The 17,091-nt window shown below is 43.2% G+C and overlaps 1 protein-coding gene across 1 annotated transcript; it reads left to right on the plus strand.

The window, feature by feature from the left end:
* The first annotated feature begins 5,344 nt into the window (after positions 1-5,344).
* Positions 5,345-13,909, plus strand: LOC124380353 (chemerin-like receptor 1). The gene is made up of 2 exons (XM_046841237.1): positions 5,345-5,667; positions 12,226-13,909. Exon 2 carries the CDS (start codon positions 12,240-12,242, stop codon positions 13,278-13,280), a length of 1,041 nt encoding a protein of 346 aa, XP_046697193.1. The 5' UTR covers positions 5,345-5,667; positions 12,226-12,239; the 3' UTR covers positions 13,281-13,909.
* Positions 13,910-17,091: the final 3,182 nt, after the last annotated feature.

Genomic DNA, 17,091 nt, shown 5'->3' on the forward strand with positions numbered 1-17,091 from the left:
CTATTGATGGTGTGCCTGTTAGTGCAGTGCTTTTATTCCCTGTTAATTTTGCTACCGTGCTGAATAAAAATCTAGGATTATGCTTGTTATTTTCTATGAGGGTGGAGAAATATGCTGTTCTAGCAGCACTAAGAGATTTTCTATAATTTAAGAGGCTCTCCTTCCATGCAATTTGAAATACTGTTAATTTTGTTTGACGCCATTTACATTCTAATTTTCGAGTGGTCTGATTTAAGGTGCGCGTTTGATCATTATACCACTGTGCTAATTTTTTCTCCCTGATCATTTTGGTCTTAAGGGGAGCTACATCATCTAGAGTGTAACGTAACGATTTATCAATTAGTTATCAATTATCAGTTATCAATTTAACCATGTCACCTTGAGGTCTATTTTGTCTCAAATGTAAACAGTTTGTGCACTTCAAGACAAGGGGAAAATAAAACTCTGGACTGGTCGTATGCTAATGTAAATGAAGCATACAGCTCTACAGCTCTCCCTGCTTTGGGTAAAATCGGATCATAACCTAGTCCACCTCAAGCCAATATATATACCTGTAATCACTAAAACTGTATAAAGATGGTCACATGATATTGATGTGCTTACAGACTGTATAACTGACTGTTAATTTTTGCATGGACAGCATAATACCCACCAAGACATTATGCTGCTTTCCGAACAATAAACCATGGGTGACTAAGGACATCAAGGTATCACTGAACAGGAAAAAGGCTGCGTTCAGGAGAGGTGACAAGGAGGAGATGAAAAGGACACGGACAGAGCTGAGAGAGAAAATTAAGGAGGGTAAAAAGTGCAACAGGAGAAAGCTTAAGAGCCAAAACAACTTAAGAGAAGTGTGGAGCAAGATGAGAGCCATCATTGACCATGGAAGAAACACTGACCAGATGATAAAGACAGATATACAGGAGGCTAATAAGTTAAATCTCAAAACACTTCCTCCTAGACCTGAGGGATCGCCATGTGCTGGTCTGTACAGTCAACACATCGGTGGTCTCGTAGAGCAGTCGCCCATTCTCCGCAGGGCCGAGGCCTAGGGGAATGGAGGCTCTATTTGAGGTGGTGGAGCAGATATGGCAGAGGTTTTCAGAGTACAGGTGGGTCTGTGTACGACTCAGGAGACTTCACCCTGTTCCCATTGGTTCTCTCTCTCTTACCTAGCCCAACTGGGGCTGGATGCCATAATGCTGACTGAGGCTATGCCTGTATGCCTTTTCCCCATCGTGCTGCTCCCCGGAGCTCTGAAGAGAGTTTGCTGGGAAGGAGCCCGTCTCCTCCTGGTGGCACCTCGTTGGCTGGGCAAACGTTGGCTGGGACCTGGTGTCCCTCCTCCGGGAACCTCCTTGGGAAATCCCTCCCAGGAGGCATCTAGTTTCTAGCAGCTGCTCTCTCTACTGAGGTAGTGGAGACCATCCTCCATTCCAGAGCTCCCTCTACGAGGAGGTCATATGCTGCTAGATGGCACCTGTTCACCATGTGGTGTAAGCAACACCAGTTAGACCCAGTCAACTGCCCAGTCGGTTCAGTTCTGGAGTGGGATTTTACCATTGTGTTGGCGGCTCTATCTGAGCCCCCTTCGACCCCTTGGCCGAGGTGGACCTTAGGTACCTGTCTGTAAAGACGGCTTTCCTTCTGGCAATATCTTTCCTGAAGAGGGTTGGGGACCTACAGGCTCTTTCTGTGGCCTCGTCTCTCCAGTATCTCTCCAAGACATCTGCAACACTGCAGGCTGGTCCACCCCACTGACCTTTGTCAGGTTTTATGACCTCAAAATCAAAACCACTCCAGGCTCCTCTGTCCTGCGTTCTGGTTGTGCTTACACACACTAGGCAGGGACTGGTCAATATGGCATGACACTGGTTCCTAGGGTTACATACGTAACCTAGGGACAATGGTGCTGGTCCATTTTTGGCCTTGTAGGCAAGCATCAGTGTTTTGAATCTGATATATGCAGCTACGGGAAGCCAGTAAAGGGGTCACAGCAGTGGGGTGGTGTGGGAGAACTTGGGCAGATTGAAAACAAGTTGCGCAGCTGCGTTTTGGAACATTTGCAGTGAACGAATAACGTTCAGAGGTGGACCTGCCAGCAGAGAGTTGCAGTAGTCCAGTCTCGAAATGACAAGAGACTGAACAAGCACTTGGGCAGCCTGTGTGGACAAAAATGGTCAAATCCTTCACATGTGTGCCCCACTTACCACCAGATGCCTTCTTTATACAGTATTTATTTCATTCTAGATTGTGTACCTACTTCATGTCTGTATATGTTCGGACAGTCACTGTGAATTTCACCTTTACATTCTAAGTTGCACTACTGCCACTTTCTGTATACAGTATTTATTTAATTTATTTATTATGATTGTTTTATTATTATTATTATTGTTATTATTATTATTATTATTATTATTATTATTATTATTATTATTAAAACTAAATATTTAAAAAATTGTGTACACATTTTGTATCTGTGTATATGTTTGCACCTGACACCAAAACAAATTCCTCAAAGAGGGTGGTAAAAAGGAATGTCAGGTAATGTTATGTTGAGTGTACATGTGGGAAAAAAAAGATAGAAAATATATGTTATTGGCAATGGCATTTCATGTTATTTGAGGAGTTCTTTAGCTAAAAGGGAGAGATGTAGTGAAAGGATGTTTGGTTGTATACTGTGTGCATGTGTGGTCTCCTGTCAGTTTTTCAGCTAGATTCATACAATACCATAAAAGGCTATTAATTTGGGCCAATGCAATATGTGTGTGTGTGTATGTGTGTGTGTGGTCTTATCTTTCCAACCTCTTACAATTTTATGTCACAATGCTGATCAAAGGCAGTTGGTCTTGCAAGCATCTTTCTGCAAAAAAGAAAAAAAAAATAGCAGGTGTGGGAATTTGTTATGCACCAGCAGCACTGTTTCAAAGATTTTCAATGGTTCTGTTAGAAGAATATTTGACCTTTTTAAGGTCAGTGTCACTTGTGGGTAGTGTATTATTTAAAAATAAGTGTATGCAGGTGTCTTTTTATTGTCTGGCTGATATATTGTATTGGTTTGATGTTAATGCTTTAAAAAAAACAAAAAAAACCACACACACTAAACATGTGTTAAAACCACATCCTTCCACTGACTTAATAGAAAGTAAAACAACATTAATTTTCCATGAGCCTAATATAAGCTATCAGATATATTTAAGCAATTGATTTGATTTTGATTTGAGGCTTTGCATAATGCCTGTGGATTATGTTGCTTGTTCGTTTTGCAAACTACCAAATTGTTGCAATAAACTTCTTGAAATAAACTTCTTGTACATTAGTGCACATCACCTTATACAGCCATGGCCAATTTGGACTCTAACTTCCATTATGTACATTTATGAACACGTGTCCAAAAAGCCACGTACTGATGATACACCTGCACACACCACTCACTCAATGCAAAATATTTGTGTTTCCTTGTCTTGATCTTAATGCCTATTCAAAATCCCTATTCTGTTCCTGACTTTCTAGTTTTGCTATAGTTTTTGATTTTGGTATTTTGTCTGTCCTGGTGTTGTTTTTCTGTATTTTTTTTTTTTTCTTTTTTTGATTTGATATTTGTTTTTGCTACAATGACAGAATGATCTTATATTTGTGTCACTTGCGGTTGCATTTCAGATAATATCAACAAAAAAAAAAATAAATAAAAGATCACAAATGATCCTTGCCTTAGTTATATTATAGTTCATCCTGTCAATACTGACAACTAGTGGCCACTATAGAGTACTCAAACCCCTTAGTAACACATCAGCCCTTTTTGAATTTTCAGAGCTAAAGGGAGTATAGAGGTGCATCCATGCCCCAAATCTGTAAGTTTGAAGACCTAATTCATGAAGAGTAACAGAACTATTTACATATGCTGTGTTAAAATACAGTTCATGGAATTAAATATTGATGCTAGATTGTATTTGCATAATTATCTTAATATGTCTAAGTACAAATGTATAAAGTACATCTTATCCTCAAGTCTGTTAGTGTCTGTAAGAGAAAACTTGACATAATTTGTGTTAATATATGTTACAGTTTCACAAATTGATCTTCAGTAAAGAAATTGTGGACATAAAGTTCACGTACGACCTTTTACTGGGGTTTTGTTTAGTTTTTTTCCCTTAAAGAACCGAACAAAACCACAAGCTGGGAACAGAAGACAAAGAGTCTCCATCATCAGTATAGGTGGAGGAAAGGTGACCGACTGGCCACCTCACTGTACCTCCTGCACAGGCTCTTCCTCCAAGCACCTCCAACTCCCACTTTCCCTCCAAACGTCTTTAAAATGTGCATACACACACACACACACACACACACACACACATACACACACACACAGGGACTGAAAGGTGCCATGCTGCCACTAATTTGTGTGAATGACTGTACATATCCTTTCATAGACTGGTATTGCATCCAGGGTGTATTTACTCGTACCCACAATACCAATATACTGCAAGTCCACCACAGCCCTGAAAATAAAGGTTTTGCGACCCTACATTGGGGCCTAGCTGGGCTAAGCCACAGGATGCCTTTGTGGGAGTTGATCATTTTCATGATTTGAAAAATATTGGGTACGAATTAGCTTTTTTTATTGATAAAGAATAGTTCTGAGGTTTTTTGTTTTTATGGCCAAATATAATTCAGCTCAGTCATGTAGCTTATGTAATTGTGCATTGCTTATAATTCTAAAGCTCACAGTTGTCAGGATTATGGCCCTGGACTACGATTCCCATCAGCCTCACTTGGCTCGATCACATGTCTCTGATCACTAACACCTTTTCTTGACTTTCATGGCTGTTGTTTTTGGTTTAGCTCATGCCCTCCATGAGTCGAGCCACAAACTTTGGAAACAACAGTGGAGGAAAGGCAACCTTGTAACAGCCATGCCCCACTCTCTCACCCCTGGTCACTCTGCCTCTCTGTCCTTCTGTGAATGTTGCACTTTTTTCAAGCCCTACTGAGGACATATTTCTGCCTTCCTTTGTATCATGTTCTTGGATTTTTAGTTTAGCTTGTTCTTAAATTTTATTGGCTCCTGTAGTGCTTCTGACATTAAGAGTAAAGCTGGGGAAAATACATAACATAGGGAACACTTGCACATTGAATTGTCAGCCCTTTTTCATTGTTTTTTTTGTAGATTTCCGAAACCGCAGCTGCATTTTCATACTATTTCAGCTGTATTTGAGTGACACTGCAGGACATTATTCACATCTGTTCTAATCTATCTTTTTTATTCGATTCGCATATACTGAAATAATGCAGTTTTTCATGTCCAGAAATCATTCCACATGGGAAAAAAAAACTGCAGCATTACTCCATTTAGGGAGTGTCCTATTTTTGCACAGATCTACTATGGATGGCTGTTCTTTGGGGTGGAAAAAAGGAATAAAGAATGCAGTAAAGGAAGTGTGAAACTCATAGAATGAGAATATTAATGGGGGGAAAAAGTAGAAAAGATTAAGACAGAGGCAAAAGGAAAAAAAATCATAGCAAACGATTTGTTAACTGAAAAGAAGTTCTCCATAAAGACTTGCTGCTTTAGTGACGTATGCAGGAGGGTGGCACAAACATACCATTGTTTCCTTAGAACTGCCTGCACTCTCTTGGAAATACTGTTCTGAAGAGCTGTTCAAAGAGGTAAGTTATTGCTCATGACTAAAAGCAACCAAGATATGAGTAAAAGTCTGAGTGTTATTGGGCATGATATTGCTGAGAAGATTTGGTAATTTGTTAGCTTCTGCTCTGGTCTTTTTCACACACTTTTTTCTATAATTCAAGCTGTACAATTTGCTTATGAAAGCTGTAGCTGGTGAGGGTAAAGAAGTTTTGCTCATTTGGTTTATAATATAATGATAAATATAATAATATATAATAATAAGAAGAAGAAGAACAGCAATAATATTAGAAAAGTGGGTTTATTAGTAGGGTAAATAAATTATAGGTTTATTGGTGATTGGCAGCAGCATTGTGCAGCCAGAGAATAGGCAAGTGCATCATGCACTGTGAAAAAAAAAAATTCAGTCAGAGTGTGTATGGAACATATTCAAAAATTAGAGTAATGTCAGACAAGGTATAGATACGCATCTGCTCCCTATGTGGTTAAACACCTTGGCTATGTGGAGAAAACTGCAAGAATGCATGAAATCTTGACTCATCTTGCATAAAAAGCTCACCCATGTAAGTTCAGCTTAAGCCAGCTTCAGCTATCAATTAGAGTATATCGTAACATTTAAAAATAACAAGGCCAAAAATGGACCAGCGCCATCTTACCTCAGTGACCTCATCACATCTTGCACTGCACCACGCTGTCTGAGATCCACCAGCACTGCTCAACTGGTACCACCTTCTCTCAGATGAGAGGTAAGTACACTTTAAGGCTCTTCTCTGTTCTGGCACCGAGGTGGTGGACTGAACTTCCCCTAGATGTATGTACAGCAGAGTCCCTAACTGTCTTCAAGCGACAGTTGAAGACCTACCTCTTCCTGAAATACTTAAATTAGAACTTCCCAGGTTTGTAGAATTCTAGGGTTATATTTATATTAAGTTTGTAATCTGGCGTACCAGTGTAGATTTATTCATTACTAGAGACTCAAAGCACTTTTGTACGTCGCTCTGGATGAGGCGTCTGCTAAATGGCGCAAATGTAAATGTAAATAATATGTTTTGTTCGAAGTGGAAAATACCGATGCATACGAGAATCAAAAAGTCGCTCCAGGAAACGAATATGTGCCATAGTCATATAGGGTAGTCGAAATTGACGATCACCATGATGCGCCATGCAAAGGGCATCGGCCGGAATGCACAAAAGAGACAATATAATAGGAAATTAAAAAAATAATAAGCTAGAAGCACGCAGGCAACACCCATTAACTATACTCAAACAGTATATATGCAAATATATTAAAGCACAAGTAAAAACTTAAGTCGAAAGTGTAATGCGAGAAGCTGAGGCGGAAGCCGAAGTGAAACAAAGCAATGTTTAATGTCAGAATAGAGGCGATGCCAACACAGAACACATGCAAAAGGTTATATCCAGTGGTGCGCTAACTGGAGCGCGGCCCACAGAGTCCCGAACCGCAATGCAAGGCGGTTCGTGATGATAAATCCCCAAGGTGCGCGAAGGGAAGCGCAGAGCAGAGCGCAACGGGGAAGCGTATAGCGAAAACCACAGCAGGGAAACAAAACACATGTACGAGCAATAACAGACGGTGAGTGTGTGAAGGTGAGGGGTTTAAATAGGCAGGTGATCCAAATCAGTAGTTGGGCGCACGGAGCTCTTCGCCCAACTACTGATTTGGATCACGGGAGACGTAGCAGGGAACTCCCTGACACCAACCCCTCCCCCAGGGGCGGCACCGGACGCCCGGACCCTGTGACGAGGCTGACCCCAAGCCCGGGGCGCCGGGCGAAGTGGATGTGAGGCGTGAAATTCAGCCAGCAGTGCGGGATCCAGCACGTTCTGCCTGAGCACCCAAGACCGCTCCTCCGGACAGTAACCCTCAAAGGACACACAGGGTTTGAGCAGGGACACGTGAAACGTAGGGTATATGCGGTACCTCGGTGGTAGTTCCAGCCTGTAAGCCACGTCGCTGACCCGCCTGACGACCCTGAAAGGCCCAATGTACCGAGGGCTTAGCTTACGGCAGGGGAGCCTCAACCTCAGGTCCCTCGTCGACAGCCACACCCGATCTCCTGGAATAAAGCTAGGGGGTGTTACGGAGGGCCCTACGCAACTGCGTGTGCGCGGACTCCCAGACCCGACTGCTGGCTGCAATAGGTGCGGAGGTACCTGCTCAGCTCCTGTATCTTCCTTTCCGCCTGGCCGTTCGACTGCGGGTGGTAACCAGACGACAGGTTTACTGACACCCCCAAGAACTGGAAGAAGGCCTTCCAAACCCGCTATGTAAACTGCGGGCCACAGTCCGAGACGATCTCCTCCGGTAAACCAAAGCACCCAAAAACATGGTGAAACAGGGCCTCGGCCGTTTTGAGGGCCGTGGGTAACCCCTTCAGGGGAATGAAGCGGCAGGCCTTCGAGAAGCGGTCCACCACCACCAGAACGCATGTGCTGCCTCCAGACTGGGGTAGGTCTGTGACGAAGTCAATCCCCAAATACGACCAAGGACGCTGAGGAATGGGCAGCGGCACCAGCTTGCCCACCGGGAGGTGTCGTGGAACCTTGGCCATAGCGCAAGTGGAACAGCCCTGAACGTAGCGTGTGATTTCCTCGGTCATCCTAGGCCACCAGTACCGTGCCTGGACCAGCTGGACTGTCCGCTTTTCCCCCGGATGTCCCGTGCACTGACTGGATAAGCTTCTGCCGGCAAGACACAGGGACAAAAGACACGCCCCGTGTGACATCCAACGGGGGCGGTTTCTCGTAGGGAGGCCCTGCGGATCTCGCAGTTGATCTTCCGCTGTAACCCTGAATGAACCTGCGGTAGAAGTTCGCGAAGCCCAGGAAGCGTTGAAGCTCCTTGATAGTACCCGGGACAGGCCAGTACCTCACCGCCTTCACCTTACCCTCGTCCATCTGGATACCCTGCGCACTGATCACGTACCCCAGGAAGCAAACCTCCTGACGATGGAACTCACACTTTGAGAGGTTCAGGTATAGTTTGTGTGAACGAAGGGCTCCCAGGACGTCACGCACGTGGCTGTGGTGTTCCTCCAGGTTCCGGGAGTAGATGAGGATATCATCGATGTAGACAATGACGAACCTCTGGAGGTAGGGCCGGAGCACTTCCTTCATGAACCCCTGGAAGACCGCCGGCGTGATGGAAAGGCCATACGGCATGACCCGATACTTGTAATGTCCGGTAGGTGTAACGAAGGCGGTCTTCCATTCATCGCCTTTCCTGATGCGCACCAGGTTGTATGCGCTCCTGAGGTCGAGTTTGGAGAACACCCTCGCCTCCCTCAGGTCCTCCAGTGGCAGGGGGTAAGGGAGAGGAGCGATCTGGGCGTTAAGCTGACGGTAGTCAATGCAGGGACGAAGGCCACCGTCCTTCTTTCCCACGAAGAAAAAGCTCGAAGTGGCCGGCGAGGAGGAAGCGGCGATAAAACCCTGGCTTTGTGCTTGCTGGATGTATTCCTCCATAGCATGGTGTTCGGGTGCGGACGGAGGATAGATCCGGCCTTTAGGCAGCTTGGCCCCTGGGAGCAGGTCGATGCAACAATCCCCTGGCCGGTGCGGAGGGAGACGTGTGGCGGCCTGGGCACAAAAAACGTCCCTGAAGGCCAGGTACTCCTGTGGGATTTCCCCCTGGGTCGTTGTTGTTGCCTCCTCTAACCTGGTTGCTCCTATAGTGACCCCCCCAGGTCACTATAGGAGCAACCAGGGTAGAGGAGGCAACAACAACCCGTTTCGGGAGCTGGGTAAGGGATGTGGCGTGGCAGTGAGGACTCCATTGCAGGATGTCGCAGGGGTCCCAGGAGCATCTTGGAGAGTGTTGTTGCAGCCAGGGCCTCCCTAGGATCACACTAACGGTGGAACTGTCGAGAACCATGAACCAGATTTTCTTCTGATGGAACAGTCCCACCTGTAGGGTGATCACTGGGGCACAGAACTTCACCCAGCCCTTCCCCAGTGGATGCCCCTGGATGGTCTGAACCGCTAAGTCCTGGGAGCCCCTCTCTCGGGGGAGCTGTAGGCGGTCGAGGCAGGCTTGGGAGATGAAGTTGTCTGCCGAGCCAGAGTCGACCAGGGCATGTACAGAGAGAGAGAGAGAGGGGGTTAGAAGCATTACGGTGAGTTTGGATAAAGGTGAAATATCAGACGGGAAATCCACTGTACTCACCGCTGCGCGATCCAGGCGAGTGGGACACCTGGCGAGGGTGTGGCAAGGAGTGCCACAGTACAGACACTTCCCGGTGGCTAGGCGGTTGTTTCGCTCTCTGCGGGATAGCCGTTGTACTCCTAATTGCATCGGTTCAGTGTCGGGTTCCGCCGCAGTACCGGGTTGAGTACTCACATGCTGGGGTGAATGACATGCAGCCAGACGCTGAGAGAGCCCAATCGACTTCCGGATAAACAGCTCCAAACCAATGTTGTCATCATGCACGGCCATAGCCTGTCTGATGTCTGCAGCTAAACCCAGCCGATACACACTGAGGAGCGCATTCTCGCTCCAACCACTAGATGCCGTCAGGGTGCGGAAACGGAGGCTGTATTGGGTGATGTCATCCTTGCCCTGACGTATGTGAAGCAGCTGGTCAGCAGTAAAGAGAACCCCAGAGGCGGCGCTAAAGACTTCCAGTAAGTGCGCGGTAAACGCGGCGTACGTGCCCATCACGGGGCTGGCGGCTTCCCACAGCGATTGTGCCCAAGCCAGCACTCTACCGGAGAGGAGAGAAATGAGAAACGCTACCTTGGCTCGTTCGGTGGAAAAACTTTGCGCCTGCATCTCGATGTATAGATTCACCTGCAGCAAAAAACCACGCCATTCAGACGCTTCGCCTGTAAATGCCGCTGGGAGTGCCATGGGACTGCTGGTGTTCACGGGGGGCGTGGGACAAGCAGCGGCGGCTGGAAACGCTGCCCGGAGAGCGACGATGAGGTCCTGAACCGGGTCAGAAGCGGTGCTGGGTCGGGCTTCCATTTCCAGGTAAGCGCGGTGAAAAACGCTCCTTGTTCCTTTCTTCGTTTTGTACAAGGTCCGTTATTTTGTAATGCGAGAAGCTGAGGCGGAAGCCGAAGTGAAACAAAGCAATGTTTAATGTCAGAATAGAGGCGATGCCAACACAGAACACATGCAAAAGGTTATATCCAGTGGTGCGCTAACTGGAGCGTGGCCCACAGAGTCCCGAACCGCAATGCAAGGCGGTTCGTGATGATAAATCCCCAAGGTGCGCGAAGGGAAGTGCAGAGCAGAGCGCAACGGGGAAGCGTATAGCGAAAACCACAGCAGGAAAACAAAACACATGTACGAGCAATAACGAACGGTGAGTGTGTGAAGGTGAGGGGTTTAAATAGGCAGGTGATCAGTGGTTGAATGAGCCGCAGGTGATCCAAATCAGTAGTTGGGCGAAGAGCTCCGTGCGGGCGGGGCACGCACGGGAGACGGAGCAGGGAACTTCCTGACAGAAACTCATATTAAAAAAAATATAAAATATAAAAAATGAGTAATAGGTGCAACAAATAGTCAGATAATAAAGAACTTAAGAGAATAGCTGCAAGAAATTGAATGCCCAAAACACACAGGAAGTAAAATGTTTCTATGAAAGAGTGAATTGACGGCACAGGCAGGATGAGAGTAAGACAGGAAATTCCATATAAAGAAGGATTATGGCATAAGAAATATATTTTGAGAAGCTTTCAAGAAAAACTTATTACCAGCGAATTACCAGCCTGATGCACTATCATGTGTTGTGGGGATTGGGGCGGGGCAAGTGCAGAAATAAAGAACATGTCTGACATTTTGGTTCTCTGTGCTGGTGTCTGCTACAATAATTGCAAAACAAAACTAAGTAAAAGCTATGAAAAATAGGGAAAGCATTTGAAAGTTTGAAAAAAAGATCCACTTTCTAGAAAAGGTGTAAACAAAACAAAGGATGATTTGCAGACAGAGAAAAAACACAAGCAAACAAATGTGCGAAAATTGCGGTTGATGATTCTGTTGCATTGCTATTTGCATAAGTGCACGATCATAGGACTTCCTTAAGAAAGGATTTGTACGTGTAAATTTGAATTGTATGGAGGTAAACATAGTATGCGTAAAAATTATTGGTGTATGTAAATTGGTAAGGATGTGACAGAGAAAATTTGTACATTTCACTAGGTGTCAGATAAAAAAAAATTATTATTATTATTTTTTTTTATCTAAGCATTTGCATGCGAAAGTTGACAGGTGCCATTGCTGTCGACATGTTTTCTCCCGAGAGCTAAATAGAAAAACTTAAAATTGGCATTTGATTTAAAGCAAATAGTTTAAATTACATCAACAGATCTCAGTTTTACTGAGAATTAATAAATTCAAGTTAATCCAATGGCAAGGCAAAAAAATAAATGTATTAATTCAGATCATGTACAAAAAGTTTCTTGAAATAAAGACAAGGCATGTGTACATTTTTCAGCATCAGAATCAGAGGAGAAAAATGTTCCAGTACAGTGATGCATGGTTTTACAAATACTGTACCACTCCTTTGTACTGAAAATTCTTTTAAAAAACACGATTCTTTTTGTTTTCTCTACAGATTCACACGGCATTATGAATTCATCTGAAAAAAGTTACGACTCTGAACATAACTACCCTGATTACCCTGATTACCCTGATTATGATTCTTCAATGACACCGTCAGTACCAGTGGCTCCAACACATACTTGCACTGATGCGATGTGTGTTTTCCTGGCAACAGTCAATGTGATTATTATGCTTCTTGGCATCACTGGAAACGGTCTGGTGATCTGGATCGCAGGGTTTAAAATGAAGAAAACAGTCAACACTGTCTGGTACCTCAGCCTCGCTGTGTCAGATTTCCTCTTCTGTGTCTTCCTGCCTTTCAACATCACCTACATGGTTAAAAGCAAATGGAGCTTTGGTCTCTTTATGTGTAAGTTAACTTCCTTTATCTTGTGCCTCAAGATGTTCAGCAGCATCTTACTTCTCGTCATCATCAGCTTGGATCGCTGCGTTGCCGTCATGTTTCCTGTATGGGCGCAAAACAAGCGCACCATACGCCTGGCCTGGGTGATGGTTCTAGCAGCTTGGATTGTCTCAGCGATGCTTAGCTCACCAGCGGCCCATTTCCGAGACTTACATACCACAAACCATAGACACTCTGAGACGATCTGTTATTACAACTACGCATACGACGAACAACACATTGCCGTAGTTCTATGCCGATTCATTTTTGGATTTGCGATCCCCCTCCTGGTCATCATCATCTGTTATGCCTTCATCATCCAGAAGCTGAAATATAACCAGACGGGGAGGTCCAATAAGCCGTTTAAGGTCATGACCGCACTGATAGCCGCTTTCTTCATTTGCTGGCTGCCGTATCACATTTTTAACTTATTGGAAATAAATATAAAAAATAACATCATTCAGATCGGGCAACAATTTGGAACCACGCTTGCAAGTGCCAACAGTTTTATGAACCCCTTCCTTTATGCTTTCATGGGAAAGGATTTTAAGAGGAAATGTTATGCATTTTGGACCAATATTCAGAGCACTTTTGAGGAGGAAGTTCAGTGTACACCCCAAGAAACAACTAATACTAACTCAGGAGTACATTCAAGTGTTGTCTAAAGTTATCCTATTCTGACAAAAATGTATTTTTTTTCCTTTATTATTCATCAATTTTATCTTATGGAAAATGGGCAGTGTTAACGATGTATGTACCATGTTAAAAATGATAAATGAATTACACAGCTATGTGAAAAAAAAAACATGGCTGTCAATCGATGAAAATATCGAAACGCAATTAATCGCATGATTGCCATGAGCTAACTTGTAATTAATCACAGCTTAATTGCACATTTTCCCGTTCTAAATGTATCTTAGATAATACTTTTCAAGTTTTTATACATTGGTATGGACGAATATTGATGCTTTATGCAAATGTATGTTTATTAATAGTGAAACCCAAGTCAACATGGAGCATCAAGACAAAATATTTTTGTAAATGTTTTAAAGTAATCGTAGTGTTTTAAATAAAGTCAATCATCAGGACACCAAACTGAACTTTTGCCACGTTTCCACACGGACGGTTTTAATTGCCGGATGTGTGCATCATGGTGCTTGATTTCAGACTTCAACATCAATAAAACTATTATTTAGTGATTAAATTAATTATTGTGTGGCATTGAATGTTTAAATTTTGCCTCTTTTTATATATTACTCATTTTGACAGCCTTAAAAAATTACAAATAAAAACAATAAAAAAACTATCAGCCTAGATATTTTAACATTTTGTTTATTGTAATGAAGATATTGTATGGTTTATATATTCTATTTCTGTAAAGAACCCAACTCCATTTAGAGATTTTTATTATCAAGGACTGCTACTATGAGCTTCAAAAGAAATGGTCCATTCTAGTACACGTTTTCTCTTTTTTAAAGGACTCATTTCAGGCACCTGAATTAATATGCATGCAATATGCAAATACAGTGGAACCCGGTTATGTCGATGTCCTAGGGGGTCGCCAAAAAGCATCGAGGTAACCGATGATCGAGATAAACAAAAATCAAAATCGCGGCAATATATTAACGTGCTTGAAATTTCTTTATGTACATGATGTGCGTTAATAAATAAGAATGTGCATGCCTGTGTTTTTGGAGGGTTTTTTTTACACAACAGCGTTGCTGCGATTTGTTTGATGAAGGCATGCTATAAAAATACATACAGTACATGTTTATCTGTCAGGAATCCACCTGCCACGCCCCCTTCGGCCCCCTTCAGCGTGGCAGGTGTTTTCTCGGCCGCTCTCTCTGAAGCTCCGCTTCAGTCGCGCAAATATGGTGCTCGTTTAGCATCATCACCAGCTCCTATTTAAACTTCCACACTCTCACTGTCCGGTATTGTTGGTATATGTTGGTTCACGGCGGTCGTTGTTATTGCTCATGCGTATTCCGGTATGTGCCTTCCCACCGGCTCTCTCTTAACGGCTGCGCTTTTCTTCCCAAAGCACACCGCGGATTCCCCCCGATCCTGCCGGTGTTTATTCTATGATTTTGGATGGTCATCACACGTTCGGCGCGGCTTTCGCGTGCCGTTCATCGCATAACATTTAACAACAAAAGGCATATGTGCACTAACTAACAGCAGAGATTCACCAGTATACAATACAACACCTGTAGCAGCTGTAAGCCTTGATTTTTCCGCCACTTCCGCGAGTTCTTCTGCGGCTGCACCGAGATAACCGACGTTAAATGGCAAATTTGGCGGTTCCACTTCAAAAACGTCGACTTAATAGGGTTGTCGAGGTAACCGAGGTCGAGATAACCGGGTTCCACTGTATCAAATAAATAACTAAGCATTATATTTCCCCTCATTGTCTGCTCTACTACAATTTTTTTTTTTAATAATTTACTCTTTTCTTTTGGCAGAACTGTGAAACAGATTATGATGTCAGGTTATAAATATCAGATGTACACTTCATTACGTCACCTAGTTTAACAATATTGGGTTGGTGATCGATACCACGTGTCCTTATGACCTTGGTGCAGTAACCAATGCAAAAACCATGTACACAGCCATATATGGAGACAAAACATAAAATAATGCTTCACTCACTATAGCCTTCATAATACTGTAAGTTGCCTATCTGCATTCAACAGATTGTCTTGCTTTTTCATCAGCATGTGACTTTCAGAAACCTTTCCTCCTTCATTGTCTGATCACTCAAAGTGCTGGTTTGGTGTTAGTTTTTTCCATTAGGAAAAAACTCAGGAATACTACACAACAAAAAGAACCATAGGGAAAAGTATGAGGTTTATCATATTGGTCTAGACTCACACAGAACACCTGAAAAATTCCTGTTTGAGCTCAGCGCCCACAAGGAGTCTGAAGCCATCGAGATTCTCATCTCCGAAATGCACCGGTCATATTTGAGCCTTCTATGCTGTGATGGATTTGATCTTCTAAAACGAGGTCCAGGAAGTTAATGAAAGAGTCTAGGTGTTGCTGTTAATGCCCAGTAGATGGCGACATAGCTGCATATGGTCAATGTAAATTTATGGAGAAGAAATTATGAATTTTGTATATTTGAAGTACATGCATAGAAGGTTAAATATTTTTGAATTTATTAATAAAATGATAACAAATGCTGACATGTTTTTTGTTTAATGTTTAAAGTTACTAAGCGCTTCAGTACGACTCTACAGTCAACGGTGGAAATGCATGTTGCATGGCTTTGTACTTTAAACCCATTATGGTTTAGTGTCCACATACATTAAGTCATTATGTAGCGCTGTACAGTGTGGCTTAACAGGTGAACTAAGGGCAGAGTTGTACAACCATGAACAATAAACAGCTCCAGATGAAAAAAAAAAATACACTCAATGTCAACAATTTTAGAATTAAAACAATATTTTTTTATTTGATTTGAGCCATATTCATTCACTTAGCTTTTGACTGGGGACAAAAGGAGTCAATTGTTTTCTAACCAATGTTTATTAAATTATTTACACCAATAAGTTTTCAAAAATCAATTATCAAAAATGTGTACATGCCTCTAATTGTAACAAGATTTTAACAATTCTACAGACTGCAGTCAGGAACTCTTACACAAGTACACAAAGTAATAGCAAGGAAAAACCTAAGCTCAATATGGGATTTGTTTGTTTGTTTTGGAATACACTTCTTTTTCCTGATAAAAGTATGCTAATGGTAATCGGCAGCCATGGAATAATTTCTGATAGAAGAAGAAGAACTTCTTTTCCACTGAAGTGGAAAATGTATTCAAGAAGCTCACAGTGAAACAAATGTTTCTCTCCAAAAGAGGTAAAGAGTTTTGTATGTGATATACAACGACTAGGCATAACTTTATGACTAGTGAGTGAATAACACTCATTATATTGTCATCATGGCTGAAAGAAGAGATAACCATCTGTGAGAAACAGTATGGTTTACGCGGAGGAAGAGCACTACAGATGCATTATTCGCTTTGAGAATGTTGATGGAGAAGTATAGAAAAGGTCAGAATGAGCTGCATAGTGTGTTTGTGGATTTAGAGAAAGCGTACAACAGGGTGGAGAGAGGAGTTGTGGTATTGTATGAGGAAGTCTGGTGTGTCAGAGAAGTATGTGAGAGTGGTGCAGGACATTTATGAGGACAGTGTGACAGCAGTGAAGTGTGCAGTAGGAATGACAGACTAGTTTAGGGTGGAGGTTGGACTGCATCAAGGATCAGCTTTGAGCCCTTTCCTGTTTGCAGTGGTGATGGACAGGTTGACGGACAAGGTCAGACAAGAGTCTCCATGGACTATGATGTTTGCGGATGATCTTGTTATTTGTGGTGAGAGTAGGGAGCAGGTGGAGGTGATAGGAAGTGTTTCTGAGGGAATGAAACGCTGCGTCTTGGGCCATACTTCCTGCATCCCTGCAAGCATTTACCTTC

The sequence above is a fragment of the Silurus meridionalis genome, chromosome 27 (assembly GCF_014805685.1).
Source record: "Silurus meridionalis isolate SWU-2019-XX chromosome 27, ASM1480568v1, whole genome shotgun sequence".
Lineage (NCBI taxonomy): Eukaryota > Metazoa > Chordata > Actinopteri > Siluriformes > Siluridae > Silurus > Silurus meridionalis.

Excerpts from the sequence above, each read along its gene's own strand:
- LOC124380353 (XM_046841237.1), top strand. The coding sequence starts at position 12,240 with ATGAATTCATCTGAAAAAAGTTACGACTCTGAACATAACTACCCTGAT.